General features: G+C 54.1%; 1 protein-coding gene and 1 long non-coding RNA gene across 4 annotated transcripts in view; one reads left to right on the top strand and one right to left on the bottom strand.

The window, feature by feature from the left end:
• Positions 1-27,955, top strand: part of KIRREL3 (kirre like nephrin family adhesion molecule 3) — a 546,659-nt gene that overhangs the window by 493,556 nt on the left and 25,148 nt on the right. For all 3 annotated transcript variants that reach the window (XM_042959077.1, XM_042959076.1, XM_042959078.1), the window contains exons 5-7: positions 10,960-11,117; positions 20,514-20,664; positions 26,679-26,784. In XM_042959077.1, coding sequence (XP_042815011.1) covers positions 10,960-11,117; positions 20,514-20,664; positions 26,679-26,784 — 415 coding nt within the window. The remainder of the gene's footprint in view (positions 1-10,959; positions 11,118-20,513; positions 20,665-26,678; positions 26,785-27,955) is intronic.
• LOC122231327 lies at positions 5,230-8,927 on the bottom strand. Its single transcript, XR_006208517.1, has 2 exons — positions 8,823-8,927; positions 5,230-5,483 (listed from the first exon to the last, which is right to left on the bottom strand). It is a non-coding gene; the product is annotated as an uncharacterized LOC122231327 (long non-coding RNA).

The following is a 27,955-nucleotide window of genomic DNA, read 5'->3' as shown; positions in this document are numbered from 1 at the left end:
TGCCCATCCCATCTCTGTCTCTGTGCTGCCTTTTGGCCTCTAACCTCCTCCTCATTTTGCTAAGAGGCAAGGTGCTGACCATGACATCTAGGAAGGCTGAGGCTGGGGGCACGGAACAAGTGCAGAACGAGGGACTGAAACAAGCTATTTCACGTACAATACTCTGTTCTCTGTTTCCACGTGGAGTTTCTTATTGAACACACAGTGATATCAAGAGCTAGCATGTACGGAGTTCTTACTACGGTGCCAAGCTCTGAAACAAGGCACTCGCAGTAACTCATTCAATCTGCACAACAGCCCAATGAAACAGATACTATCGTATCTATGACATAGAGATTATCTTGCACAGAGAATTCAGTGATTCGCCCCCAGTCATGCAGCCACGAGCTGGGAGCCAGGAGCCGAGCCAGGCGCTCTGCCTGCCGTCTTAGCCCCTGCACATCCGGAGCTCCAAGGGAGAGGTGGGCCTCCCAACATCCTGAACCTTTGAAGGTCACTGGAGTCAGGGGACCTCTGAGATGAGCTAGTGCCTCGGTTTCCACATTTCTCAAATATGCATGACTGTATCTGCCTTATACGGGGCTGTTGCAAGGATTGAACGATTACCTTCAAAGTACGAGAACAGTTCTCAAGTCCTGTAAATTCTGCAAGTATGGTAACTAGATCAATCCACATAACGATTACTCATTATTTTTATTGTTTTCTCATGACGGTGTCCAAGGTAATGTGCTAGGTGGTGGGGAAAATGCAAAAGGCATCAAGACTCCTACCCTGGAGCAGTAGGGAACCTGAAACTGGTCCACAAATAAATGCGGGTTGTGGTGAGCGCCAGTGTAAAAGGTACAAGCACCGGGTTAAGGAAGAAGGAAAAGTTTGCTTCAACACCCCTGGGGCAGGCAAGGCACCAGTCAACAAATATTGACTAAGCTCTCACTGTAGGCCGGATACTCAACACTGGGGTGGGAAAAAGAACCCGGCAAGGACTGGGCCTCAAGAACCTCACAGCTGTCGGGGCAGCCGACAGCCCACAGTGAAAGGCAGGGACTAAGATCAAGAGGGGACTTCTTAGAGGATGTGACAATAACCTGAGACTTAAAGAATGACCAAGAGTTAACAAGGCAAAGGTAGGCTTTGAGCTGACTGGAGAGAGGCTGGGATTCCAGCCAGTTGAGACTCAGAGTAAGGACATTTCCGGAAGAGACAACTTCACAAACAAAAGCATGTCATTCTAAAAGGGCAGGCTGTCCCTGCAGAGGGGCAAACAATGAGTCCAGCTAAAGCATGAGAGAAAGAGCTGGAGAGACAAGGCCTAACTGTAGAGAACCTTGAATATGTTCCATGCTGAGGAACTGGTTTTGATCCTGGAGCGTTGGGGAGCCAGTGGACATTGTGAGTAGTAGAGACTGGGCTTCCAGAAGAGTTACCTGGCTGTAAACAGAGGTGAAAAGGAGCGGAGTGGAGAGAGTCAGTGATGAGGGCCCAGTTCTGAGATTACTACAAGAGCACAGAGATTCGGACAGTCTTGCGGGAGCAAACCGGATGGTAGGTTACTACTAAGTATATCAGTTAGCTTCTGCTGTGTAACAACCCCCCCCCCTCCAACTCCAGGATTTAGTGAGTCTGCAATGTGGCTGAGCTCAGCTGAGATGGCCCATCTCTCCTCCACATGGAGTCAGCTGGGCTCATACACACCTTTGTAGCCAACTAGCAGTAATGGCTTCACCTTCATGGGCACAGAATGTGGGGGTGCTTTAGGAAGGAGAAGCCAAGCCAGGCAGAGCAGCATGGGGTTACCCCATGGGGGTGGGCATCCGGGTCTTCACCCAATGCCTGCTGAGGACAAGGCAGCAGAAAAGGAGAGCGACCTCTACTTTCCCAAAGAGACAGAGCAGCAGACTTCTAAGCCCCAGGCACCTTGCCCATCATCTTTCAAGGGAATGAGCCCCTTCTGCTTGGAGAACCAATTACATTGCCACATCTGTACAAGGTCGGACCACTGGCAAAGGGCTCCCCCACACTGGAGGTCACTTGATCCTGGCAACTACACAGCAATCCTGGTTTTGTCATATTCCCAACTCTACAGAAAAGGACACTGAGGCACAGAGAGGCCAAGCAACTTGCCCATGACCACAAGCTAGTAAGTAAAGGACTCAGGGGGCACCTGGGTGGCTCAGTCAGTTGAGCGTCCAACTTCAGCTCAGGTCATAATCTCACACTTGTGAGTTTGAGCTCTGCGTCGGGCTCTGTGCTGACAGCTCAGAGCCCAGAGCCTGCTTCAAAGTCTGTGTCTCCCTCTCTCTCTCTGTCCCTCCCCTGCTCATTCTTTGTCTCTCTCTGTCTCTCAAATACAAATAAACGTTAAAAAATTTTTAATAAATAAAGGACCCAGGATTTGAACCCACACTGCTTGACTTTCAAGTTAGCCCAACAAAGGGAGAGGGAAAATTGGGGAAGAGTGACTTATTCCAAGAATTGCAGATCATTCTTATCCAAAAAAAGGAATTTGAGTTTAAAAGGGGTGAAAATGAGGCTGGAGAGGTTGGAAGGAGCCTAAAAGTTCAGACTTTATCCAGATGGCAGAGGGGGAACTTTTGAATGATTTTAAACAAAGGAATGCTAGATATTCGGCAAATGGTAAGGGAATGGATGGATAACCAGACATTTGTAAAGATCACTCTGGGACAGTGTGCAGCTGGGGGAGAGGGGGTTAGGTATTATAATCTAAGCAAGAAATGCTGAGGGCCTAGCCAGGAAGACTGTCCAGAATGGACAGGGAGAAACAAATTTGAAAGGTATTTCAAAGAATTATCCAGGACGGTTAGCAATACAGGATGAAGGACAGTACAATCCAGAAAGATTCGCAGATTTGTGGCTTTGCTAATTCAGTGATGGTGCCATTCCCCAAAACGGGGAATATGCGTGTTTGGGATTTATCTGCACACAGATGTTGGCTGAGTCTGCAGGAAAGCAATGTGCTTCTCCATAGACCGTGTGTAGAATGACACGGGCCAGGCAAGGGCAAACCGTGGGCAAGACCAACAGTTAAGGGTGGGAAGAAGACAGAAAGTCACATCCAGGAAGGACAGGAGAAGACCAGAAGAGAATCCTGGAGCCAACTCAGAATCTAGTTATTCCCTACCTGATCTTATTTTCTTCTTCGTACTTAATAGCATTGTATTATATCAACCCAACATTGCACTGTGTGTTTATTCGTTTGTTGTCTGTCTCTCCCAGTAGAATGTAAACCCCGCTAGGGCAGGAGCTCTGCATCCCCAGAGCTTCAAACCAGGCCTGGCACATAGTGGGTGCTCAATCCAAATTTTCCGAGTGAATGTTGAACCCGCCCTGAGAAGCAGTTCTGCAAACACAGGCACATTCCCTGTCCTGTCTTGACGATCTGTGGTTCTGTACTTTGGCCATTAGGTGGCGCATCCACAGGAGGGAGGAAGCCGGAGGCTGGGGTTACCCATGGCCCAGAACCTGACAACAGGGCAGAATGACAAAAGCGAGCAGTGGGCGGATCCGAACAGCAAAAATCACTCATCCACTCCCTTAGTCAACATCTCTCAAGCACCAGCTGCAAGCCAAGCGTATGCTTCCTAGAGCCCTCTGAAGTCGGGTTGTGGAGGGGAGCTCACAGGCATAGGCAGAGCCTGTCGGGCATCTGCGTGGGGATATGCGATCATGAGTGATCGTGATGAGGACAGGAGGGTTGGTGGGAAGGCCTGGGAAGGGCTTCCACAGCTTTACGGGCAGGTCTGTGGGTGGCTCTGACTCTAGCAGAAAATATTACAGGGTCAAACAAACCTGGATCTAAATTCCAACCGTACCGCTGAGCTGCTGTGTTATCTTAGCCAGGTGATTTGCCCTCTCTGAGCGTGTATCCTCCTCGACACTATGGAGATCCCAGTTAGTACCTATTTGCAAGGATAATGAGGATAAAACAAGAGGGCCCTTGGCACAGTGTCTTTCACATAGCACCCAAACTAGATATTATTCTTAAAATATTGGACATAATAACCAGTATTTGCATAAGCCTTTATACAGCTGTCTCTGAAGTCTTCCTATCATAAAAGTAATCCTCATAATAATCCTGCAGGTATCTTTATTACCCCCAGCCCAATTTGTGGGGTAAAATTTATTACCCCACTTTTCCGATAAGAGGGTGAGGGTTGTCAGATTATGTAACTTGCCCACAATCATACAGCTTGTAAAGTAATGGACTCAAGCCAGGTCCAGCTCAGCAAACATATATGGGGTATCCCGAGAGTCGGACGCTATGCCGGGTGGAGGGGATCCAGGATGAACGAGGTTGCAGTCTAGGGGAGAGACAAACACCTGCAGATCACGTCCATAGACTAGGTTAGCTACCGAGATAGAAGAATGCCCAGGATCCTTTGGGATCACAGACAAAAGTCATTTGGCCCAGCCCTGGCCAAAGATTCCAGAAAGACCTCAGGGACTGGGAAATCCCTTAGCTACGCCTTGAAGGCTGGGTCACAGTGACCCAGGAGAAGACAGGGAATGAGAACTCTAGCATTCCAAGTTCAAGAGATGCCCTGGGCAGAGGAAATTGTTTTGAAACATGCTCACGCTGGGCTGTGACTTCAAACCCAGGATCCAGCAAGCAGCATATACCCTCTCTCTGACTTAAGTGCCAGGAAGTCTTGGAGGGAGTAGGGCACTAACAAAGAGAGAACGCCCCCCTATGTGCTCTCATTGTCCAATGAGCTCTTGCTTCAAAGCACTCTCATCAGTTTGTAATTATTCTAGGGGCCCTCCAGGGCAGTGCTCCTCAAACACTGAAGTACATACAAACTATCTGGGGTTTGTTTTTTTTTTTTTTTTAATGTTTACTCATTTTGAGAGACAGAGACAGACAGAGCATGAGCAGGGGAGGGGCACACAGGGAGAGGGAGACACAGAATCCTAAGCAGGCTCCAGGCTCCGAGCCGTCAGCACAGAGCCCGACACGGGGCTCGAACCCACGGACCGTGAGATCGTGACCTGAGCTGAAGTCGGACGCTCAACCGACTGAGCCGCCCAGGCACCCCTGGGGTCTTTTTTCAATGCTGGTTGTGATTCCAGAGCTCCTGAGGTAGAGCCCAAACATCTGCATTTCTAAACAAGCTCCCAGGTGAAGCAGCGGCTAGGCTACGGGACCATCCTGGGCGCACGCTTTGAGTAACAAAGGTCTCCCCATCAACGTCAAGAGGGCAGGCTGTGTCCGGTATTACTCAACCATCTTAGATTGTGACATGGAAGAGGCTGAATGAACGAAAGGGAAGGATAAAGGGCAGAAGGTAGAAGGGAATAATGCTGAACGCTGGTTGGCCTACGGGCCTGAAGCTAGAGACAAGAGATGGGCCCGGGGATTCTCCCTCCGTGGGGTCAGCTCTGGCACTCCCAGCATGAACTAAGCCCACGCTTAGTTCCCTTGGGGCTGAAGCCCATCCAGGTCCCTTGGGGCTGAACACCAATGCCTAAAAACAAAGAAGAGCAGTGTCAGCAGCAAACCTCATCCTGCTCTCAGCCAAGTGTCTCTAATCTGTCACCATGCTTAGCCCACAGCCTTCTCCCCAGCCTATGATCCAAATTGGGCTGGTGTCCCTCCTCCACCAGAAAGCATGGTGCTACCTCGAAACAGGCTGAGAACCACCCCCGCTCCCACCCCCAAGCCATTCCAGCCCACGCTGCCCTCTCCAGAAATGACAGGAAGCAGCTAGTCCCCCAGCGTCACAGCATGGAGTTTCTGCACTGCTGTCCCAGGGAGGGCCAGCAGGCTCCCCCTTTTTGCTACCCACCCCCCCAACACTCACTCATCCACCGTCCCCAACTCTACCCCACCACACACACACACACACACACACACACGCGCACACACACACAGAGTGTAAAAAGTGTTGACCCCAAAAGTCAATGCCCATGACAGACCTCCCACCCAGCAATCTTCAGTTTATTAACTCAACAAATTCTTGAGCTCCTACTATATGCCAGGCACTGATCCAGACACGGAACTACTGCAATGACCAGGACAGATAAGGTCTTTCTTTGGTGTCAGGAAGCCTCCTTTGCAATACGGGAAGACAGATAATAAACGAACCTGGCGATAAGGAAAATAAAGTGGGGGGATCTAACAGAGAATAACGGAGGGGCTATTGTACAGGGTGGCCAGGCCCCGCTGAGGAGATGACATTTAAGCTGTGTCCTCACTGACAGGAAGAAGCCAGCAAGACAAGGATACAGAAAAGAGATTCCAGAGAAGAGCAAGGGCAAGGCCTGGGCCAGGGGTGAGCTTGGCTTGTTCGGCAAACAGGAAGGCGGTGGGCAGGGTAGAGTGGGTGAGGGGGTGGTGGAAGGAAGTCAGTCGCAGATGCAGCCCAGGGCTGAAGGTGCAGGTGCTTGTAGGCAACAGAGACGAGTTCAAACTATGTTCTAGGTAAAGTATGAGCCACTGGCAGGTTTGAAACTGAGCAGGGACCCAACCGGATTCATGTTTTTAATAGAACGCTTGTGGAGAATGCACTGTGTGTGAGTTGAACGAGACCCAGAGCTGCCCTCCTTAGCTTAGCGTCTGCGAGGTGCTCTGCCATGCCGTTGGGGGCAGGAAGGTGGCCTGGCTGACCTCCCACTCTTCCTTCTCCAGCAACCACTGGGCAGAATAACCCTCTGTGTCCCTGCTGCCGGCCTCTGTCGGCTGACAGGCCCCATCTGGGCTGACGGAGCCTCTGAGGAATCCCAGAAGCGTGGTCAGGGGCCTACTTAGTTGACCAACTGGATTTGGGAGGAAACCCCTGGCACCAAGGGCATCTTCCCAGCCAGTTCTGGTAAGGTTGGCCAACTGAGCAAAGCAAGACCAATGAGCCAAATGAGCTTCATGCTGTATAGTCACTGGGCAGGGGCAGTGAGCACTTCTAGAACAGGGCAGAAACCCTCTGACCCCAGCTCCACTTTGCCCTCTGTCCAGCTTGTGGCCTGTGGGAAGAACAGCCAGATGGTCACCCGGAGCCTATGCTCTAGTCCAGAAGCTCAAGGCCTTCTGATCGCAGGATCCCTTCTTAGAGTTAGTTGTGGGGCTGGCTGGTGCTTCCTCAGCTTTTAGCTGTGGCTTTTAGGCACAGAATCTCTTGTTCCCTAAGACGGTATAAAGAGCCTCAGGTATGTAAAACGGATCAAAGCTTCACCTCGCTGGTGGGGCCAAGAGGCACTTCCCAAGCCCAAGTCCATGCTTCTTTGCCCTCATTCACCGATAACTTTGGGCAGCACTTGTGCTCTCTGACCTCAGTTTCCTCCTCTGTCATGGCGGAACTCAGCCGTGTCTCCTTGCAACACCTTGCCACACAAGCCCCCTTGTCCTTCGCAGCAGAGCTCCGAGAAAAGTCCTCAAGGGCCCCCTCCGCGCAGCGAGAGACACGGGTGCCCCATGTTGCCCACCCACATGTGTGGCACAGTTTGCAGGGCAGAGCAAGAGGGGAGACCACCCCCCCCCCAGCCGCCTGCCCCAATCCTGGACGCTAGGAGAGCAAAGTGCGTGGGCCAAGCAGCCCTACAGTGGTAAGGCTGGAATTGGCATGATCCGTTCCTTCCACAAGCAGCGCCCAGGAGCCAGCCCCTGAGGCAGGGTTGTGCCCCTCCTCGGGCCAACATCCAGCTCTGGGGACCGGCTCTGCTTGGGGTGCACTCGGGCCTTCCTCGGGCCTCAGTCACCCAACAGTTAACGCGTTTCTTCTTGACTGACAACCAGCATAACACCAAAACAGTCAACTATTTTTATCTCCGGATTAATCACAAAAGGCTAACGCTTCCACCTTCCCTGTGATTAAAAATTAGGAGACCAAACTCTATAGTGGTTCAGGATAATAACCAATCCTGTGAGGGCGAGGTATGAATAATGCATCTCCAGGCTTGGGCGGCTGGCGCCTTCCCCCCCCCCCCACCCCTCCGCCTGGGCCCCAGTCCCAGCTCCAGGACCCGGGCCTGAATGGAGACGTAATGAGTCGCCCCCTTCCATCGAAGCAACAGCTGCCAAGAACGACTGTTGATTTCTATTCAGCCTCGTGGCCCCCAAACATCCTCCCTCCTCACCCACTCCCACCCCCACACCCCAGCCCCATCCGCACCCCCTCCTACCCCATCTGGTGTGCAGCGAGGCGAAGGCCAATCAATAATGCATAGCTACATGAATAACCGCATGATAACCACTTATTTGGGAAGATATAATCAGGACCCATTCTGCGGCTGGGGGTGTGTGTGTGTGCGTGTGTGAGTGTGAGTGTGCGTGTGTGTGTGCGCGCCTGGGTACTCACAAAACAGAGTCCTCCTCCCCCCTCCCCTCCTCTGCACGCCCTCTAATCCAATATTCCAGAACACAGCACTAGGCGGCAAGAAGGAAGCCTGGCCCCTCACTGTATTTGGTTTCAAGAAAGCCCTCCTCAGGCACCGTGCTGTGATCACAATGTGCTGTGCACCTGAGCAAAGGCCCAGAGACCGTGAGTTCTCAAACTTGGTCACGCACCAGAATCATCCGGGGAGTTGTAAAAACTCCTGGTGCTTAGGGTCCACCTCCAGAGATCGGGACTGCCAACAGGATTTTTTAAAACCGCCCCCGGAAGATTATAATATGCAACCAAGGTTGAGAACCACTGCCTTGGACCCAAGAAATGTCAGCGCCACAGAGAACTTTCCAGATCTCCTGTTGTCCTTTCATATGTTGTATCTGGTGAAATAAAGCCACCAGGAGGGACAAGCTTCCCCAATTTACCCTCTGATTTAGGGCACTCGCCACAAGACCACACCAGTTGGCTCTTCACTGGGGAACCCACAGAGACAAGGATGGCCAGGTGTTTCTTCTATTCCCAGAGCTTCCAATGGTTCTTTCCATCTCCCCTGGCTCTCCCCAAGCTCAGCCAGAGCACTCCATCTTGGGCACCTAATGGAGAGATAGCTGCCACCACAGAAGAAAGCCCCAGCCCAGCCCTCCCGCCCAGCCCGTTGCATAGAGACAAAATTCCCCTCATCGGCAACTGTCACACCCACCCCCCATTTGTGGAAAGCCCCCATCAGCCTCCCTTTTGCTCTCTAGCCACCCCAGCACCAAGGAGGCCTCTGGCACTGATGAGGGAGTTTGGGGTGGGCAGGGGGTGAGGGGTTGTCATCATCCAGCCCACAGCCAACATCTGCCTAAGCCCCAAGCCCCCTGGGGAGGCCAGGCCGGGTTGGATGAGGCCAACTTCCTCCCTGGGCCAGGATCTCGGGTGGAGTTCTGGGGCTGATGATAGCGTCTTGTAAGCCCTGATGGTTTGTTTTTCCTCAGAAAATGGAAACTTGGGGGTTGGCACACACTGGGCTATAGTAATGAACCGCGCCTCCTCCGAGGCCAGGAAGGAACAGGGCAGGGCCACTAGTGGAAGGTGTGCAGCTTTGGGTGTTTACCTGGAGTTTTCCTGAGGAGCCTGCATGCACCAGGAGAGTGGCAGATGGGGGGAGGCCCCAGGCAGGGGAGGGAAGCCAGGCAGGTTGTGGGAACTGTGCCCTGAGGGGCAAAGGCTGGACAGCACAGCCTGCTAGGTCAGAACTGGCCCGGCCCTGCTCTCTGGCTCTGCTGCGTCTGTCTTCTCTGAGCCCATAGTGCAGAAACTTATACAGGACCTGGGTGGAAGGATAGACTTTCCCTGGCAACTGGGCAAAGAAGGTCTTTTGTGCTGGGACCCCATCTCATCACCCAGTCTCCTCGTCATTCGTTCACCGAGCAAACACGCGGTTCAGCCCTCCCCAGGCCTCCGGCACTGACCCACCCAGCCATTCCCTGGGGGAGGAAGACCAGAGATTCATCAGGTGGTCTCCAGGGAGACCTTCCCCTTCTGTGGTTTGTCCAGGGAGGAGAGTCAGGAAGCTGCAGAGGCCTGAGACCCTCCCTGCGTCCATAAGCACGAACATAAGAAGAGGCTCTGTAACCTGAGGCCAGTCACTTAACTTCTCTGGGCCTCCTCTCCAAGTGATGGTCATCTATCATCATAACTGCCCATCCTACATCCCATGGTCACCATGGGGATCACAGGGGGTGACTCCAAGGGACTTGGCAAATGTTTATGGAGTTTATGCCACCAGGCACTGGGCCCTGAGCGGGGCAGGGTGGGAGCCTCAGCCCCTGCCGTGGATGTCCTGCCCCTGCGGCACTCCCATCTCGAGAGCCACAAGTCTCTGGCCACCCTGTGATGAACTGCAGCGGGAGAAGTGGGCAGCAGAGATCCCCGACTCTGGGATGAGGCCGTTGGAGCCACTCTGGAAGAATCCGGCACTCAGGAGATGCCAGGGGTGACACAGCCGTCTGAAACACTGACTCAGCCTTCCGAGGAGTCCCCTCACCTGTCACCTGCCCCCCTGCAAGGGAAGGGGCTGGCTGGGAGCTGCAGGTGTCAGAGGACCTGGGTGGCATCCCTGGCTCTGGCGCTGATACTGCTCATTCCCCGAGCGACCTTGAGCAAGTCATTTAATCCTGCTGGGCCTCGATTTCCGGATCCGTGTAATTGGGATAATAATAATGTTTACTTTGCAAGACTATTGTAAGGATTAAATCAGACAACAGATGTGCCAGTGCTTTGTTTAAGAGAGAGAGAAGTTAAAAAGAAAAAAAGTACAGATAGTATCTAGGCAGCGGCGCTTTGCTTCCCGATCTGTGAAACGAGGCTAATGATGCCTGCCCTGTCCCCTCACAGGCGCGTCGTGAGCTTCGGATGAGATGATGGCATGAACATTGCAAATAAACATGCAGTGCATATGTCAGAGATTACTGCTGTTGTTGCTATTATTGTTAGAATACAAGGGGATTATACATTTTATTAAAGTATGATAATTATTGTTTGTCGGCGGCTCCATAAAATCCGCCCAGCCCAGAGCCTGCCAGCCCTGCCGGAGGCCAAGGGTGCCCTCAGCCTGACCTCTCTGCTCCTCTCCCCGCAGTGCCGCCCGATGACCCGGTCATCCTGGGGGGCCCTGTGATCAGCCTGAGGGCGGGGGACCCACTCAACCTCACCTGCCACGCAGACAACGCCAAGCCTGCGGCCTCCATCATCTGGTTGCGGAAGGGAGAGGTCATCAATGGGGCCACCTACTCCAAGGTGAGGCCTGGGGGCAGGAGGAAGAGCGGGGCTTCGTGGGGATGGGGCGGGGCCTAGTGAGGATGGGGCGGGGCCTCGTGAGCGTGGGGCGGGGCTGCGTGGGGAGAGCCACCACCCCCCAACTCTATCCCTCTTGCTCCCTCTGTGTGTGCTTTTTGTCTCTCATTCTTTGCTACCTCTCTGTGTCTTTCTTTTTCTCTCGCGCTCTGTGTCACTTTTTCCCTCTCGTGCTGTGTTTCTATTTATCTGACCTTTTCTGTTTCCCCGACTGTGTAACTCTGCCTTCTCTTCTTTCCTGGGGTAATTACTGGGCTCGGCCAAGACCCTACGAATAGAGTATGGTCAGAGGAGGAGACTCAGGGGCAGAAGTGGCCAGGGCCTAGGGTTGCCAGATAAAATACAGGACATGCAGTTCCATTTGAATTTCAGTATAAGTATATCCCAAATATCACATGGGGCATCATTATGCACCATACTAATCTAAAACAATTATTTATTGTGTGTCTGCAATTCAGATTTAACTGAGTGTCCTGTATTTTTATTTGCGAAATCTGGCCACCTTTCCAGGGCTACTGGGTAAGGCTGTTAAGTTCTCCCCGGCCCCAGATGCACCTGACTCAGGGGCCAGGGAAGGCTGGAATCCAGCCCATACTCCCTTACCTTGCCCTGCACCCTGCTCTGCCTACCTGCAGGGGTGCCTTTCTGTCATTCACATGAGGTACCATGAACTGGAAATGCCCTGAACTCACCCCTGTATTAGTTAGGTTTTTTTATTGTCTATATTTTTTGATGCTTTGACATCTCAAAGCCTTGCAGATGAGGAGGGACTTTCACTCCCAGGGTTAGCTAATTCCTGGAGACAGCAAACCAAGGTGCTGAGAACAGGCCTTTGCTGGGCCAACCTAACAATCCCGCATCCATACCCACACCTCGTCCTTTATCAGGCTGGCAGTCCCAGGTGCGAATCCTCCTACCCTAAATCCTCAGGGCTGGGTCCTGGGTAACTAAAGATCACTCCTAGGGCCTAGAGCCTGTGGAAATTGTTCAGACCACCCAATCCTAAACTCTTTCAGCTGCCCACGCTGCCTTGTCCGTTCTTTCCCACAAAACTACAATAAAGACTTGCACCGTATTTTCCCCTCGCTCCCTCTGTCTCCTGACCAACCCTTCCGCCCTCCGTGGAGCCGCAAGCGAAACTGTGAGGAACAAACTACCTTCTTCATGGCAGTCATCTCCTGAGCTGCCGGCCTCACCCCTACCTGAATAAAAATAAAATCCCAGGGACATGTTAAAGCAGCTTCCACCAAACTCCAGTCAAGGAAAATTGTAAATAGCGTCCTAGACTGCATTTATATACCACAGAGCCTTTAAAGATGAACAGGACTGTAGAGGAGGGCCGGTCCAGTTCCCTTGATCCAAAGGTAGAAAACCGAGGCCTGACAAGAGAAGTGACTGCCCTTCTCAGTTGGTGAGTGGCTGGAAGGACAGTCTCATGGTGCCCGGGGCTTCACTCCTTCCTGTGTTCCTCTCAGTACTGCCTCAGACAGATGGGCGGCTGCTGAGAGGTTGTGTCAGGCCCTGGGGCCAGCCAACACGCCCTGGCTCTGAAACTAGAGGTCTCTCCTTTCCCTGTGGCTCTCTCTGGCCTCAGAAAGTGGGGAGATGCGTACGACCTATTCCCCACTCCCACCCAACCACCAGCTCCACTCCCTGGGTCTTGAAAAGATAAGCAAGGGGGTGCCTGGGTGGCCCAGTCAGTTAAGCGTCCGACTTCGGCTCAGGTCATGATCTCGAGGTTTGTGAGTTCGAGCCCCACACGGGGCTCTGTGCTGACAGCTCGGAGCCTGGAGCCTGCTTCGGATTCTGTGTCTCCCTCTCTCTCTGCCCCTGCCCCGCTCAAGCTCCGTCTCTCTCTCTCAAACATAAATAAACATTAAAAAAATTTTCTTTTAAAAAGAAAATAGAAGCAAGGCTTTCACCATCAGTGGAGGGTATGAGGCAGGACTGATGCTTCTCTGAGGGTGTGTCCTTCCTATCCAAAGCTGACCACCCCATCAAGGCCTCACGCGGAACCTGGTGCCAGAACCCAGGACAAATGCCTTCCCTTGGGCATAAGTCCACCCAGGGGGAAGCTGCCCATTGAGAAATAAATCCCTCACCCATGTCCTGGGCTGGAGCCACTCTGTTGTGTTATGAAATACAAAAATACAGCACAGGGAGTATATCACCCACATAAGGATGAAAAGGAAGGTAAGGGGTGTTCCTTCCTACCTGGGCATCTGTCCATTCCCTCTCTGAAGTTGGGCCAGCCTGGCCCCTGCCAAGGTTTACTTCCTGCAGAGGACACGCCCCCACGGTAAAGAGAAAGGTCAGAGTCACCGTGCTGAACCTGTCCAGGGGCCGCCCTTGCCCCCAGCATGTTGCCCTCATGATATGGATTCGGCCCCACTGAGAGTCTGGAACCATGCTACAGCTGACCAGAGCAGGGAGGCTCGCTCACCCTCTGTCCCACCCAACCCTGTTCACACTCCCGCAGGCCTATGGCCCGTGTGACAGCACCAGGCAGCGAGGGGCCAGGATTCCAGACCCTGCTCTGTGAACCTCAGGAGAGTCATTCCTTGGGCATCAGTTTCCTCTCCCATAAAACAAAGGGGTTGGATCAGACCCTCTGTGTTAGTAGGCTTGGGCCGCATAGCAAAATACCACAGACCAGTGGCTTAAACAATAGGCATTTGTTTCTCACAGGTCTGGAGGCTGGAAGTCCAAGATCAAGGTGCCAGCTCTGGTGACTTCTCTCTTCCTGGAAGACAGCACGTTCTCTCTGTGTCTTCACATGGCCTTTCCTCTGTGTGTGCAGAGAGAGGCAGATCTCTGGTGTCTCTTCCTCTCCTTATAAGGACACCAGTCCTCTTGGATCAGGGCCCCACCCTTATGACTTCATTTAACCTCTGTTACCTCCTTAAAGTCCCCATAGTCTCATGTAGTCACATTGGGGGTCAGGGCTTCTCCATATGAATTCTGGACAGGGGGACAGACCCGTCCATAACAGGTGCCTGCCGGCTCTGACAAGGTATAAACCTACAACTTGGAGCTCACGGAGAGGGGGGATGATCCAGCAGTGTTCACATGGAACCAGCTCTATGGGCTATCAGGCCCCACCCCTCTGCCTCCCCGCTTCTTCCGGGATTGCAAGGACCATTAACACAGGCACTGCCGACGTCCGGAAGGCAGAGCAGCCCCAGACAAGCTATGCATGAGGGGCCAGGGCCATGAGCAGCTGAAACAGACAGGGACAGAGAGAGAGATTGAGAGAGCACACAAGAGCACACACAGCCAAGCTGTGTCCAGAGTCCACAGAAAAGACCCCCCGGGGACAGCCCTGACAGCCCTGAGTTCTCAAGCCCTCGGTATGTGTCACATAGTGGTGGGTCAGCCCCTGGGCCCGGGAGCTGGGCAGCCTCACTTTGAATCCAGCCTCCACCACCTTCCGGCTGCCTAACCTTGCCGTGCCTCGGCATCCCCATCTATACAGTGGGACCCAGAACGGCACCTGCCTCAAAGGATACCTGTGAGGCTTGAATGAGAACCCTGCCTGGGCCCTCCCTTGATCCTCACAGGCCCCGGGGTTCGCCCTGCTGTCCACTTTCCTAGATGAGAATGCCCACGTCACAGTCGGGCTCTGTCACATATTATGGTAATTTAATCTCTCTGCCTCAGTTTCCCCAGCTCCAAAACAAGATGACATTAACCATGGACGCCCGTGAGGATGGCTGAGACACGGAAAAGGAATTATGCATTGAAAGCACCTGGCATACAGTCAGAGCGTCGGTCGTGTTAGTCCCTCCCCTCAGAGCTCTGCCTCACTCACTCCACTTCTCCCTCCTCAGAGGTCACACAGCAGTCCTGGTTTCATGGAACCTTCTTTCTGCTGTCCAGCAGGGAAGCAGGGGAGGATGAGCTGGTAGGATGGAGGGCAGCACTACTGAGGATGCCAGGCCCCTTGACCTGGGAGGTCAGTCAGGAAAAAGAAGCACCCTCTGGCCCACCGCCCACCCCCCAGCATAGGCTGCGGTGCCTCTCCCTCCCTAAACATGCTGTCACCAGAGCCCTCCTGGCCCGGTCGCTTGGGTGCATGCCTGGGACTCTGGCAGGTGTCTGGCTGGGGCAGCATGGGAGCTGGTGGCAAGGCTTCACTCCAAGTCCTCTCCGACTGGACGTCCAGCCTCAGGCTGCCTTCTCTGGGCCTGGTACCAGAGTGGAGGCCACATGGCATTCATCTGGAAAGCCAGCAGATTCACAAACCAGGGGAGGCACGACAGGTTAGGGAAAAGGGGGGAAGACGAGCCGGGCTGAGCCCAGAGACAAATCTTCCTGGAGAGCCAGCTTCTTGCTCCATCTGTTACCTCCCCAACAACTGCCAGGTGGCAGGACGCAGCCTTGACCCTGATGGGGGAGGGGGAGCCGGAAGGAAGGTTGTTTGGTCTTAGGACCCTCGAGTCATGTATGTATCTACCTTGAAGCCCCTTATTCTCCAGCCCTACCTCTCTGCTCCCTCCAGCTTTGGGCTGCTGCCTGCCCAGGGGCCACCCACCCACCATCAGGACCAGGAGCCTCCTTAGGGCCCCTGCTAAGAGGGACCCTGGAAGAACACTCCTTAAGGCCCTCACTGGGACCCAGCTCCCTCCATGAGCCCCCTCCACTGTGCCTTCTCTCCCCACTAGTCACCCCAGCTCTGCCCTCCACCCCCTCTGTTTATCTTAAGGGCCTAGAGTCTCTACCCAGGGTGGCAGTTGCCTGTCATCTGGGCCTCCTTTGTGAAGGGCATCCATTCTCAACCAGAGCACAAGACTGGGGTCCCTGAGGATGCAGGGTCTGGGGCAAATGGCACTGTGGTTCTCCACCTTTCCTTACAGCCCTCATTCAAGCCATGTGACCACAGGCCCTAATGGATCCCCCAGGCAACTATAAAAAGGGGAAAGCAGAGAGTAGATTTAAAAAAAAAAAAAAAAAAGGACACGGCTGGTGGGGGAGGTGAGTGAGGAAGGGAGAAGAGAGGAGGCCTTGTTGCCAGGCAATCAGGCCTCACTCAAGGGCTTTCCAGTCTGTTTGCATATCAATGAGCTTCCCAGATTTAGCACCAGGGATGGGGCACCCACCCCCTGCATTCCCTCCAAATCTCGAACATCCACCCCTCCCCACCTGTGGTTCCCACCCAGACATCACCAGGCCTCCCATCTCTTGGGGTGCAGCCCGGCTCTCCACTGCCCAGCTGAGGTCCTGGGGGCTTTGGAAAGAGCAGAGCGGCCACTGCTGGACGACTGCACACAGGAAGCGCTCTGTCCCCCCAGCCCCACCTCCAGGTCACTGCCAGTTGAATGCCAAGTGCCTGCCCTCAGGGATAGCGCAATGGGGCTGGGTACACAGAAAGCTGCAAGGGGCAGGCAGGGTAAGCGGCGCCTCACACAACCGCTGGGACAGTCTCGAAAGTTCCTTGGAAGTCCCTAGTGGATGGAGGCCAATGGACACAGAGGAGTGGAAGCCCACCCATGAAGGTTTCTGCTCTGACACTCCTGTGCACCTGCCTCTGCTCCATATCTACATACATGGGTGGGCTGGGTCCCGGTAGAGCCTCGGGAGCTGCCATCAGGGTCCCATGAGCCAGGCTGAGTGACTCTGAGGTTGGGGGTTAGCAGCACACTTCTGCCCACCAAGCTGGAGGGAGGGCTGCCCCAGGTCTTAGAGGTGGTGGCCCCAGAAACAAAGTGACTTGCCATTAATCATCCACTTACACTCCCTGAGCTGATCTGCATCTTAATGAAAGTTTCTGGAGCAGGAGCTGGGAGGCTGGGGCCCAATGTGTGTCCCAGAGTCAAGTTCAGTGAAGGGAAGACAGGGAGAAGGAGCCTGGAGGGGAGGGGAAGCAGGCTGTGACAAGAACCAGCAAATGATAGAATGTTCCACCTGGCCTGTACCTTCAAGGCCACAAAATCCAAAGGCTTCATTTGCATGTGAGAAAAGGGGAGAGTGGGGAGATCTGTGAGAGGGAAATGTAGGAAAAGAAGAGAGAAAAGAGAAAGAAGAGGAGAGAAGATAAGGAAGAAAGGAGGAAGGAAGGAAAACTAGGTTGAGAATTGGGACTGAGGCCAAGCACTGCCTGCGGAGCAGACAGGCCACCGGGCCAGATGGGGCTCGGCTTTACACCTGCAGGTCGGCCCACCAGCCTGGCCCTCCCCAGGAGCACCCTACTCCATTGCCTGCACACTGGCGCTCCTCTGCCCAGGGTCTGGATCCCAAGGAGCTGGAGCTCAGGGTGAGATGCTCAGAGCCTCTCCCAAGGGGGCGCCAACTTCCCGGCCCTGCCTTCCTCTCGCTCTCCCCTTGGTTAATGAACACTGCTCCCTTTTCTCTAATTAGCTGGAACAAACAACTTGAACCAGAATTTTTAGTTCCCAGAAAAGCACATGCCCGGACACAGTAAATATGTCATTAATCATCATTCTGAGGCACAGGAGCACCCTGGGTACTGGGAGGAAGGGAAGCAGTCAGAGGGCCTAATTAGGAGCTCAGGCCTCCCCGCTCCCCTCCCGCCAGCACCCCGGCAGCCCTGTTCCTTTCCACCAGGCAGAGAGCAGATCAATTGGAGAGGTTCCCGGCAGAGTCAAACTTAATGTAAATGTTCTTGTTAGCACAAGGGTAAAAGTAAAGGAAAGGGGATGAGGAAGAACAATACCCACCTCTTTCCCCCCTCCCCCCCTCCCTCCACCCTACCCCAGGTCTTATTTCCATCCAGGAAATTGTTCTTATTATCGCTTTGCTATTTATAGACACATGAAGTCTGCTGAAGAGTCCGGAACCGTTACTGTGGTGAGGCCACAGCTCCCTCTTCTCTGACTTGGCTTGGGGCTAAACCGCTCTCCCCTCACCCCTGTTTGGCTGGCCTCCAGTTTAGCGCCCTGGCCCTGAGGCTGATCTACAGACCCTTATCCCACTGACTTATCCCACACCCACCCCTTGGCTTGCTGGGGCTGACCACATCACTCCCCCCGGCCCTGGCCCAGTTCCAGAACCCCTCTGCCCAGGGCTGAGGCCCAGGAAAGAATGTGTGGTGAGGCCTCAAGCCACGGGAGCCTGCCCAGGCCCAGGTAGTTCTAGAACATGCGAGAGAAATAGTCTGGACCACTGCCCTGCTCTGTGGATCTCTCTGGCATCAGGACCTGGCTTTGTCTAAAGCTGGATATGCTGTTCTAGACAGAGGCTCATGTCATGTTCTCCTGGTGTTGGAGGCTACAGGCTTTGCCCCATGCTGAGAAGGACCCCCCAGAACTGAGGACCCAGAGAGCAGGTTCCAGCTGCCTATGTGCTGTTAAACAACAAAAATTCAACTAAGTAAATGTAAAGATCTAATTGGCTTTAGTAAATGATTCATAAATCGGGAGGCATCTCATCTAGGAACTGGAAAGTTCCAAGGAGGTCTACAAAATGGAAGGTTTTTAAAGGGAGAGAAGGGGCAGAATAAAAGGAAATTATAATCAAAGAATGAATTATTTCAGGCAAGTTCACTCTTAGGGGTAACAGAGGGATGACCTCCTCCTGCTAACCAAGAATTTCTAGGTTGGCTGGTGAAATGTCACATTCCGGCAGGGCTGGGGTTTGAAACTGCATTAGGTTAGGTGTGAAGTCCTTGCTGATGTGGGGCCCTTAACATAAGTAACTCCATTTTGGGCCTGCTTTCTCCTTTTCAACACTGCTGAGTAGCTCAATGAACGTAAAGTGCTTAATCTCTCGAATTGTTCCCACCTTTAAGTGAAGATCATATTAACCACCATCTAGCTTTCAGGGAGCCGTGGTGTGAGAGTCCTGGGCTCTGGGGGTCACCATTCTCAAGTGCAAATCCCAGCCCTGCCTAGCAAGGCCCCGACTCACTTTGAACTAAGTTTTCTACTAAGTGGAGATAATGCTCCCTTCCTTGTGGGGTCCGGTGAGAACAGCGTCGCTGTTATCTTAAGGGAGGTTTTGAGAAGTAACGTCTATTCGTCTATCCCGTGGCCCTAAGCAAGCCAAAATAAGATGGCGTCCAGCACCCTTCTCTGGAGGGGGTTAAGGAGCTTCCCAGGATCAGAAGTCTCTGAGTACCGAGCAAGTCCAGTCCCACCTTGGAAGTGGCTCCCCTGCCTGACGCAGCTCCCCGGCACCTTACCTTAGTGGATCACCGTGAGCTCAGGGTGCAGTGCGGGGCACCAAACTGATGGGGAGGTAGCCGGAAGGGGGCACAGCAATGATGGCGGAACTAGCTGCAGCATGAACCCCTGAAAACAAAGGGATGGAAGGCAGGAGACCGAAAGGCTTTCAGGCTTTGCATTTGTTCCCAAGGACTGCCCTAACGAAGCACCTCAACTGATGCTTAAGACAACCAAAATGTATTGTCTCTGGGTTGTGGAGGCCAAAAAATCTGAAAGCAAGGTGTCAGCAGGCTGTGATCCCTCCAGGGAGAGTCCTTCCTTGCCTCCTCCACTCCCGGAGGCTCCCAGCGTTCCTTGGCTTGTGGCCACGTCATTCCGGGCTCTGCCCGTCTTCAGGTGACCTTCCTTGTTTCTTTCTGTGTCCTCTCCTCTTCGTCTGAGGACATTAGTCATTGAATTTACCCTCTGCCCCAAATCCAGGATGATCTCAAGATCTTAACAAGTTCCCGATTACTTAGCTTACCTCTGAAGACGCTAATTCCAAATAAGTTGCCATTCCGAGGTTCCGTGAAGACATGGATTGGGGGGGTGGGGACGCTCTTCAGCCCCCTTTTCTCAACCCCAACTTGAAGGGTAAGTTCGGTGGAGCTGCGTAGGCTCTCCTGAGCTTTCCTGTTTTCTCATCTGTCACGTGGAAGATAATGGCATCTGTCCTGCCTGTGATGGGTTGGGGCTCTAATGAGGTCAGGAAGTGAAATGACTTGAAACGTTGGAAGGGTTCACATAGATAAAGCAATACCTGCATCCCCGCTCCAGCCCTGCCCTTACCCCCATGCCCCAACTGCACCGTCTGCCGCTGGGCACATTCTCAGTGCTGCCTGCAAACCCAGAGGCTCCCCCCGACATCAGAGGACACCTACAACCTGATTTCCTTTGGGCCCGGCCTGGTTTCTTTTACGCTTTGGGGTATACAAGTCCAGGCTGATTGTCCCCTATGATAGAAGACCTAGTTTCTTTTTCCTTCTGCAGCCCTGTGCTCGAGTAACCCCCCAGCTCTCCACAGAGACTTGCACCCCTGGGTGTCCCGACCTGAGGGCTCCTTCTCCTTTCAGCAAGGCTGGAGCATGTCTTCCTGCCCAGGACATCGCCGCTGAGTGACATGTGGCCTTCTTTCCCTGCCCTCCTTCCCCCACCCCCCCCCCCCGCCCCGCCCCAGACTCTGCTTCGAGACGGCAAGCGTGAGAGCATCGTGAGTACGCTCTTTGTCTCCCCCGGCGATGTGGAGAATGGACAGAGTATCGTGTGCCGAGCCACCAACAAAGCCATCCCCGGAGGGAAGGAGACTTCAGTCACCATCGACATCCAGCGTGAGTACTGACGCGGCCCCCAGGCCTGGGGCAGGAACCACCCGGCAGTCCCTGCCCGGAGCACGGATTGGGGGAAAACGCCAGGCCTGGATAACCAGCTCCCTAGAGCCACACGCCAGCTTCTTCTTGCCCCCTCTCTGGGGGGGTGTCCAGAGACAGGAAATGGGTCAGACAGCTCCCCGGACTGGCCGGGTTTGTATTTATGGGCACCCAAAGGTCTTGTCCTTCTTATTGTCACATGAAGTAACAACATCAGATGAGGATCTTTGGCAAATGACATGGTCAAGCCACATGTCCAAACCTGTATAAGTAGAACTTCTACATCAGTAAATATCTGAGTCAGTCCCCGGGCCTGCTTTCACCAGGGGGCCCCTTCTTGAAGAGGAAGCCAGAGCAGAGATACTGGGGGCCACAGGGTGTTCGGGGCCCCGGAGTGGGTGAGCAGCACATACCCTACAGAAGCTAGGGACCCAGGGGCCCCTCTCGTGGAAGGGGCGGTCAGGGAGAGAAGAAGAGTGGTCATTCAGTCAGCCCACACTTTCCACGTATTATTTCATCTTTACAACAACCTTTTGGGTAGGTGTGACAGTGGTCCCTACGTGGGGACACAGAGGCACCCAGAGGTTGATCAGCTTGCCCAAGGCCACATAACTGTCAAACGCAGACAGCCTCGCTTTCCAGAGCCCGCACTGGTAACCCCTCCTCTACACTTCCCCGCAGCGGGCCCTCAGCAAGCGTCTGTCCTCACGATTAACGTTAACAGGATTGATGCGTTAAAACTCCCCCAGCATCCTATTCCAGAAGTCACCTAAAAAGACTCCTTAACAGTCTCCTAAAACCTCCCTAAAGTGCCTGTCAGCCCCAGAGAACAACCACAACAACAACAACAACAAAAATGTTCAACAAGGTGGTCCAGCGGCCTTCCTCCCAGTACTGGACTAGTTTAGGTCTGAGGTCTCAGCACTCAAAAGTTGACTTTTCTTCTCTTAAATCCCCCTCCCTGCCAGGGAGCGTGAGGCCACCATGTGCCGGGGGCTGTTTTGGTGCTACATTAAGCACTACAGGCTGGCATTCATTTCCTTCTTATTATTTCATTCATTTTAAATCAAATTCATTTACAAACCTTTCCCAACAGCCTGGCTCATCTCAGCCTTCTGGATTCTGAGCTCCACCTGGCTCCGCAGGCAGGGATCTGGAGTCCGGAGGGGCAGGGCCCAGCGAGCCGAAGTCCTTACTCTGTCTAGAATCCTGGCAGCTGCCACTTAGATCCCAGAGGGCAGAGGAAACAGTTGTAACCCTCAGACAGGCTCGCTCTAGAGACTCAGACACAGCGGAGTTCTTGGAGAAGGCTTCATCTTCTCTGTCCTCACTGGCTAGTAACCCCTACTCCCTCATCACCACCAACTATTCTATTCCTCATTTAATGAGAGCCAAGAACAGTGGGGCTCTTGCCAGACCCAGGACCAGGCTGAGGGGAGGGAGCCGCTCACTCGGAGGATCCCGGATCCCGTGAATATGGGGCTGCCCTGAGGGGGCTGCCTGTCCTGCCCCAGCCCTGGCTGTCCACACCCACCAGCTTCTTCTGAGCAGCAGCTGTGGGCCCAGCTCTTGAGAAAAAGCAAAATACTCCGGGGATCAGGTGGTCCAGCATGCAAAAAGGCCCCACCACCGTGGGCTGTGCGGGCCTAAGCTTGTCACTTTATTCTGGGGATACCCGTTCCTTGTCCTGTGACCGAATGATGTCCAGAGTTTCTTCTTGCCCTTGGATTGACCGTGATCAGAGCTCTCTTCAGACACAAGCCAGATCTGGGAGGCATGTGGGTGGGGGACAAGAGACATCCAAGCCTCCCACTGCTGGGCTGCCGGTGTGCCCCCCGCCAAGCCCCAACCTGGTCAGGAGGCCCACGCCAGCTACGGAATCCGCACAAAAGGAGCCAGCCGGCAGCCCCCCACGGCAGCAGCCTGGCCCCAGCAGGGGGACACCTTGGCGGCAGCCACACTCCCCTCCAGGCCATTCTCCATCACACCAGGAGAAGCTCTCCTGTCAACAAGAAAGGCATCATCCTAATAGCCCACCAACTATTACTAATGCCCTCTAATGAGACGATCAATTCACCAGGACGCACAGGTGACGGTCTGCATCAGAGGAGGAGGACGCCAGCCTTGCCGGGTCTCTGCGCCCTGGCTGGCTGTCTTTCCAAGGACACCTCAGCCCCAGGAGGTGGGAAGCATCAGGAATGAGATCGGAGAGTGGCCGAGGACCCAGGTGCCCGGTTCCTAGGTGGGCCCCGTCTGAGGCAGGACAGGGAAGTGGTTAAGGCCACAGCATTCTTCCTCGTTTGAATTCTGGCTCCTGCCCCCTACTGAAGGATGTTGGCCTGGTTAGTTAACCCCTTTGTGCCTCAGTTTCCTCATCTGTATGTGGAAGTGGCAATGCTGACTTCATCTGGTGGCCGTGAGTATCAAATTAAGTCCTTCAGGTGGCGTTTGGAGCACAGGGCCAGGCACAGGGGGAGCACTCCCCGTGTGCGGTGCCCCTCCCAGCCCTGACAGGGGACAGGCCTCCATCCATTTGCGCCCTCTCCTAAGGTGCTTGCGTGGACCTGCCCAGCAAAAGCACACGCTCCCTCCGCCACCTCCCCCATACTCCTTCCTCCTCCATTTTTCCATTTGTTCGTTTAGTAAGCGTCCAGCTGTTTACCGTGGACACCATGGGCCGGATTAAAGCCGCCTTTGCAAACCTGCTCATTTTCTCAGTCAACCAAGAAGCATCCAAACTCAGCAAAAGCGCATTTGTTGTTTGTTTCCCTTGGTCTTTATATGTTACCCAACGGAAGACAAAACCCCCAGATTGAGTAATGGGAGAGAAAGCTTAACACCCCCAAAGTCTCGCTACATCTGGACGCTGCCATCCAGCTGCCAAGTTTCAAATGAATGTGCTATAAAATCACTGAGTCATGGAGTTTCTCTCTTTTCCACCCCCTCCTCGATGTAATGCTTCCCCTGAACACACACACACACACACACACACACGCACGCACGCGCGCACACACACGCACGCACACACTCGCGCACACAGGTTGCTGATGGAAACACTAACAGACTCTCAGCTGTAACATCTGTTCAATATGATCTCAGTTCCACCAGCTACATCAAAGCTGCCCTCCTGCAAGTTAATGCAACCGACATCACAAGTGGGATTAAAATCGTGTTTAATAGTTGGATATGACATACACTATTTATACCTCGGGAGCCTGCTAGACTCCTGAAAATTCATACCCTGCACATCCAGAGGAGAGGGGTGGACAGAGGGACACAGGCATCTCAGGGTCTGGGGTGGAGATGCAGGTGAGACTAGCAAGTGTATAAGCCGCCTAGGGACCCGTTCTCTTGGGGCCCTTCAAGAAAGGGGGGAGGGTGCCGAGGATTTTGCAGAGGTAAGGAAGCTTCGGGAGAGAGGCACGCACAGGATGAGCTCAGCATGGCAGGTGTGCAATGGAGAAGGGGAACGGGCAGCAGGATGGGTCCCACAACAGGCATATGCTCCATTGCCCTGCTCCCCAGGACTCAAAACCCTATAAAGGACATCCAGGTGGGGAGAGGCCTCCTGGAACTACCCCCTCAAGTTCTGTGGCAGATAGATTCTAGATTCTACCCAACTGGCACCATCGCTTCCTCAAATAAGAGTTGGATTGAGGGACTCCACTCTGCCTCCCAGGATTGGGTGGACATGGGCCAGCCATGCATTTGGTTCCAGATGGTGAGCACCAGATTCCTCTGCCTCAGAACATGCTTCTCGAACGCACAGCAAGATGCAAGCTCCTCCCTAGGTCTCCACATCTCTAGGGTGGGGCCATCAGAGCCCTGGGGTGCCCAGGTTAGCTGACTAGCCCTGCACAGAAAGAGGGCCCCTGACTGCCATGACGTAGGAAGCTGGCGGCCCTCAGCTTGGGTTGGGACAAGTGGCACGGAGCGGATGGGCAGCAGCTGGTAGACGCTACAGGGTTCTGGGGGGTCTCAGCTCTCCTAGGGGGTGGGAGGAGAGCTCTCATGGCTAAGTCCCTGCCGCACTCGTCGCTACTTGAATTACGCTTTAGAGACCAAGACTGAGATCATTGAAATACCTGTCACTTCGCTTGTAATTCTCCATGAAATTCCTCCACTGCTGCAGTAGCAGATGCTCCCAGGATCGTGCTCAGCCTCCGGAACTGGGGGCTCATGTGGGGAGATCAGGGTCCCCAGAACAGTCAGCCACCTGCTGCTCAGGGACCTGAGTTCTCTCCCCACCACCCCCGCCCCTGCATCTCTCAAGCCGTCTGCAGATACCAGCACAGCCCTGCGGGCCACCTCCCTGGCCCCAGCTCTGTGCAGGGAGGCAGGACCCAGCTTGAGCACCGGCAGGAAAAAGCGGGGCCACAGGCTCAAATGATTCCCAGCTCTGCGGTGGGCTAGGCTCAGTTCCAGCAGGTGACTCTCTGAGGGTCTCAGAACCCCACCTGTGGTCTCAAACAGAGGCTCAGGCCAGGCCGGCTGGAGCCCTGCTCCCCTCGTGGTGCCCTTCACACGCGCCCTAGAGGGGTCAGCATTTTTCTTGATGGTCTCTGAGAAATCGCCTTCTTCTTTTCCTGAAAATAGGCTGGACTGAACCCCTAGGAAGCCCACATGCCCTTCTGGCAGTTTGCTGTCCTCCTGGGCGAGGACCAGCCCAAAGATGCAGCCCAGGACGCTGGCTGGGTGGCGGGCACGAAGCTGCCCTCCTCACTCACCCCCGACTTGAATCCCGTAGACCATGACAAGGAAGAATGGGTTCTGGTCTCTGTTTCCACCTTTCCATCTCTCCACGTCTTTCTCCCTGTCCCTTTTCTCTAGTTCTCATTACCGTGTGGTCTTTGTCCCCAGCACCCTGTCGCCTTCTGTCTGCTTGTCTCCTCTGGTCTTTTCGCTTTTAGTCTGAAGTCTTTGTCTGATTATGTGCTCCTGTGTATACATCTCTCTCCATTTCTCTGCTCTCTGCTTCTCTCTGTCTCTTTTTCTTCTTCTTCCTCTGCATATCTCAGTCTCTGTCTGTCTGTCTCTCTGTGTCGCTCTCTCATCTCCATGTCTCTCTTCTATGTTAGTACCCTGCCTGCTTCCCATCCCTTTGGTCTCTGTGTCTCTGTTTCCTGTCCCTCCCCCCTCTCTACCTCTCCCCTCCCTCCCTCCCTCTCTTTTTCCCTCCCCACTCTCTCCCTCCCCTTCTCTTCCTCCCCCCTCTCTACGTCCCTTTCCCCCCGCCCTCCCTCTCCCTTTCTCTCCCCCCCCTTCCCATGCTCCCTCCCTCTTCCACCTCCCCCTTTCTCTCTCCCTCCTTCTCTTCCGGCCTCCTCCACCTCCTACCATTTAGCACCTCAGTGCCTGGCTTCCCCATACATTGAATGAGAAAGACTAGCCCAGCCTGGGGAGCTGAGGGCTGGGTGACACCAGTCAGGGCCCAGCAGAGATGATTAGGCTGATGAAAGGGTGTAAATGCCACTTTGAGGTTAACAGATACACCAGAACCTTTACACAGACAGATATGAAACAGACATTTCAAAGACAAAAAAAAAGTGTATTTAAATGGGGCTTAGTGCCCACCACCCCCCACTCTGTGTGCCCCCTGCACCCCCTTTGCCCACCTCTCCTGTCTGAAGTGTTTTGCTCCCTCTCACAAATGGAAGATGGGCAGGCAGCAGGCTTCTGGGGGCCCAGACAACTGTGCTTCCTGGCTGGCTTTTCATTTAAGCACCAGACCTTGAATCCACAGTGGGAGCCCAGACCCCACCACCACCAGCAGTGCTGAAGCAGGCACCCCCAGGGAGCAAGGGAGCCCTCTGCTCAGGGCCCCAACTTTCTAGGGGGCCCACCAGCAGGTGGCCACTCACCAGAATCTCTGGCCTTTGTCCCCCATGTCACCCTGGGAAACTTCCTGCCCCGTTTTCCCCCCCAAACCATGGCCACAGTTCCCCAGCCTGCAAGGGAATCTCTTCTCTCTTCAGACCCCCCGCTCGTCAACCTGTCGGTGGAACCACAGCCGGTGCTGGAGGACAACGTCGTCACGTTCCACTGCTCTGCAAAGGCCAACCCAGCTGTCACCCAGTACAGGTAAGAGTCCTGCTAAGGAGGCACCGCCTGGCCACTGGACCCCTCCCCACCCCTGCTGCCTATCACAGGGGGTGTCGATTATGGCCCTGGGCACACAGCACAGTGCTTGCTTTGCTACCGGTGTCCAGGATCCTTCTCCCTTCCCCGCACACCCATCCAACCCCTGGCCAGGTAGACTTTTCCTTTCTCTCATGCCCATGAAATTTCACGCACGTACCTTCCACTGGAAACAGGAGGTATTCCCCCTTCTGTCTGGATCGCTTGTTTATTCCTTCTCTCTGAAAAGAGGCAGAGAAGCTCAGGGAAAAAAAAAAGTCAAAACAACCAGGAAGAGCAGTAAGATCAGAACCCAGATTCTAGCCGCGTGCTTACCAAACCATTCACCTGCGTGGGGTAAGATTTCCGGGGCCGCTGGCCCTATCCAGCAGGCACCTAGGATCGTCTATACCCTTATCCCCTGTGCGCCCCTTGCTCGCAACACTGATAAAAGCACCACTGCTTTTTACACGCTTATCTTTCCCTGTTGATGGAGCGTCTCGAAGGCAAGAACTGTAATTTAGCCACTTAGGGCGCTCAGCGTGGAGCACAGCGCGGGGCACATACCAGGCACTTCATAACGCGGGCTGACTCATCGGGGCACCTTCCTGCCTGTGCACCGCCACCGCACAAGATTTCAGGGGATGGCGTGCCCTCAGAGAAGCTCAAGGGCAGACACTCACCTCCTTGAGATGCCGTGTGGAACTCGCCACGGCCCTAACTCTGTCCGGTACTTCCCCACCAGCCCAGCGGCCCTAACTCTGTCCGGTCCTTCCCACCAGCCCAGCCTTGATGGTCGAGCCCAGAGTGTCGCCTCTGCCATGGAGATGGGTTATTAAGCTGCAGCATCAGCCGGTGCCAGGGATGCTAATGGTCCCAGACTAGATAATCAGCCGGCCAGTGGGAGTGGAGGACAGGGGAGACGAGAGGCGGTGCAGCCCAGAGGGCACAATAAGAGGAAATGGGCCAAAGAGGCAGCTAGAGATTCAGGTTGGAAGCAAGGAGGAGCTCCCTGCAGTGCAGATAATTAAACGACACTGGAACCAAAAACCAGGAAAGGCACGGAGACTTTATCCTTGAGGATATTTTAAGAGAGGCTGGAGCCCATCTGTCCTGTCCAATTTAACCATTCACT

Source organism: Panthera tigris, chromosome D1 (genome assembly GCF_018350195.1).
Source record: "Panthera tigris isolate Pti1 chromosome D1, P.tigris_Pti1_mat1.1, whole genome shotgun sequence".
NCBI classification, from domain to species: Eukaryota; Metazoa; Chordata; class Mammalia; order Carnivora; family Felidae; genus Panthera; species Panthera tigris.
The sequence above is the reverse complement of the archived record's forward strand: the minus strand, read 5'-3'. Positions and strand labels throughout refer to the sequence as shown.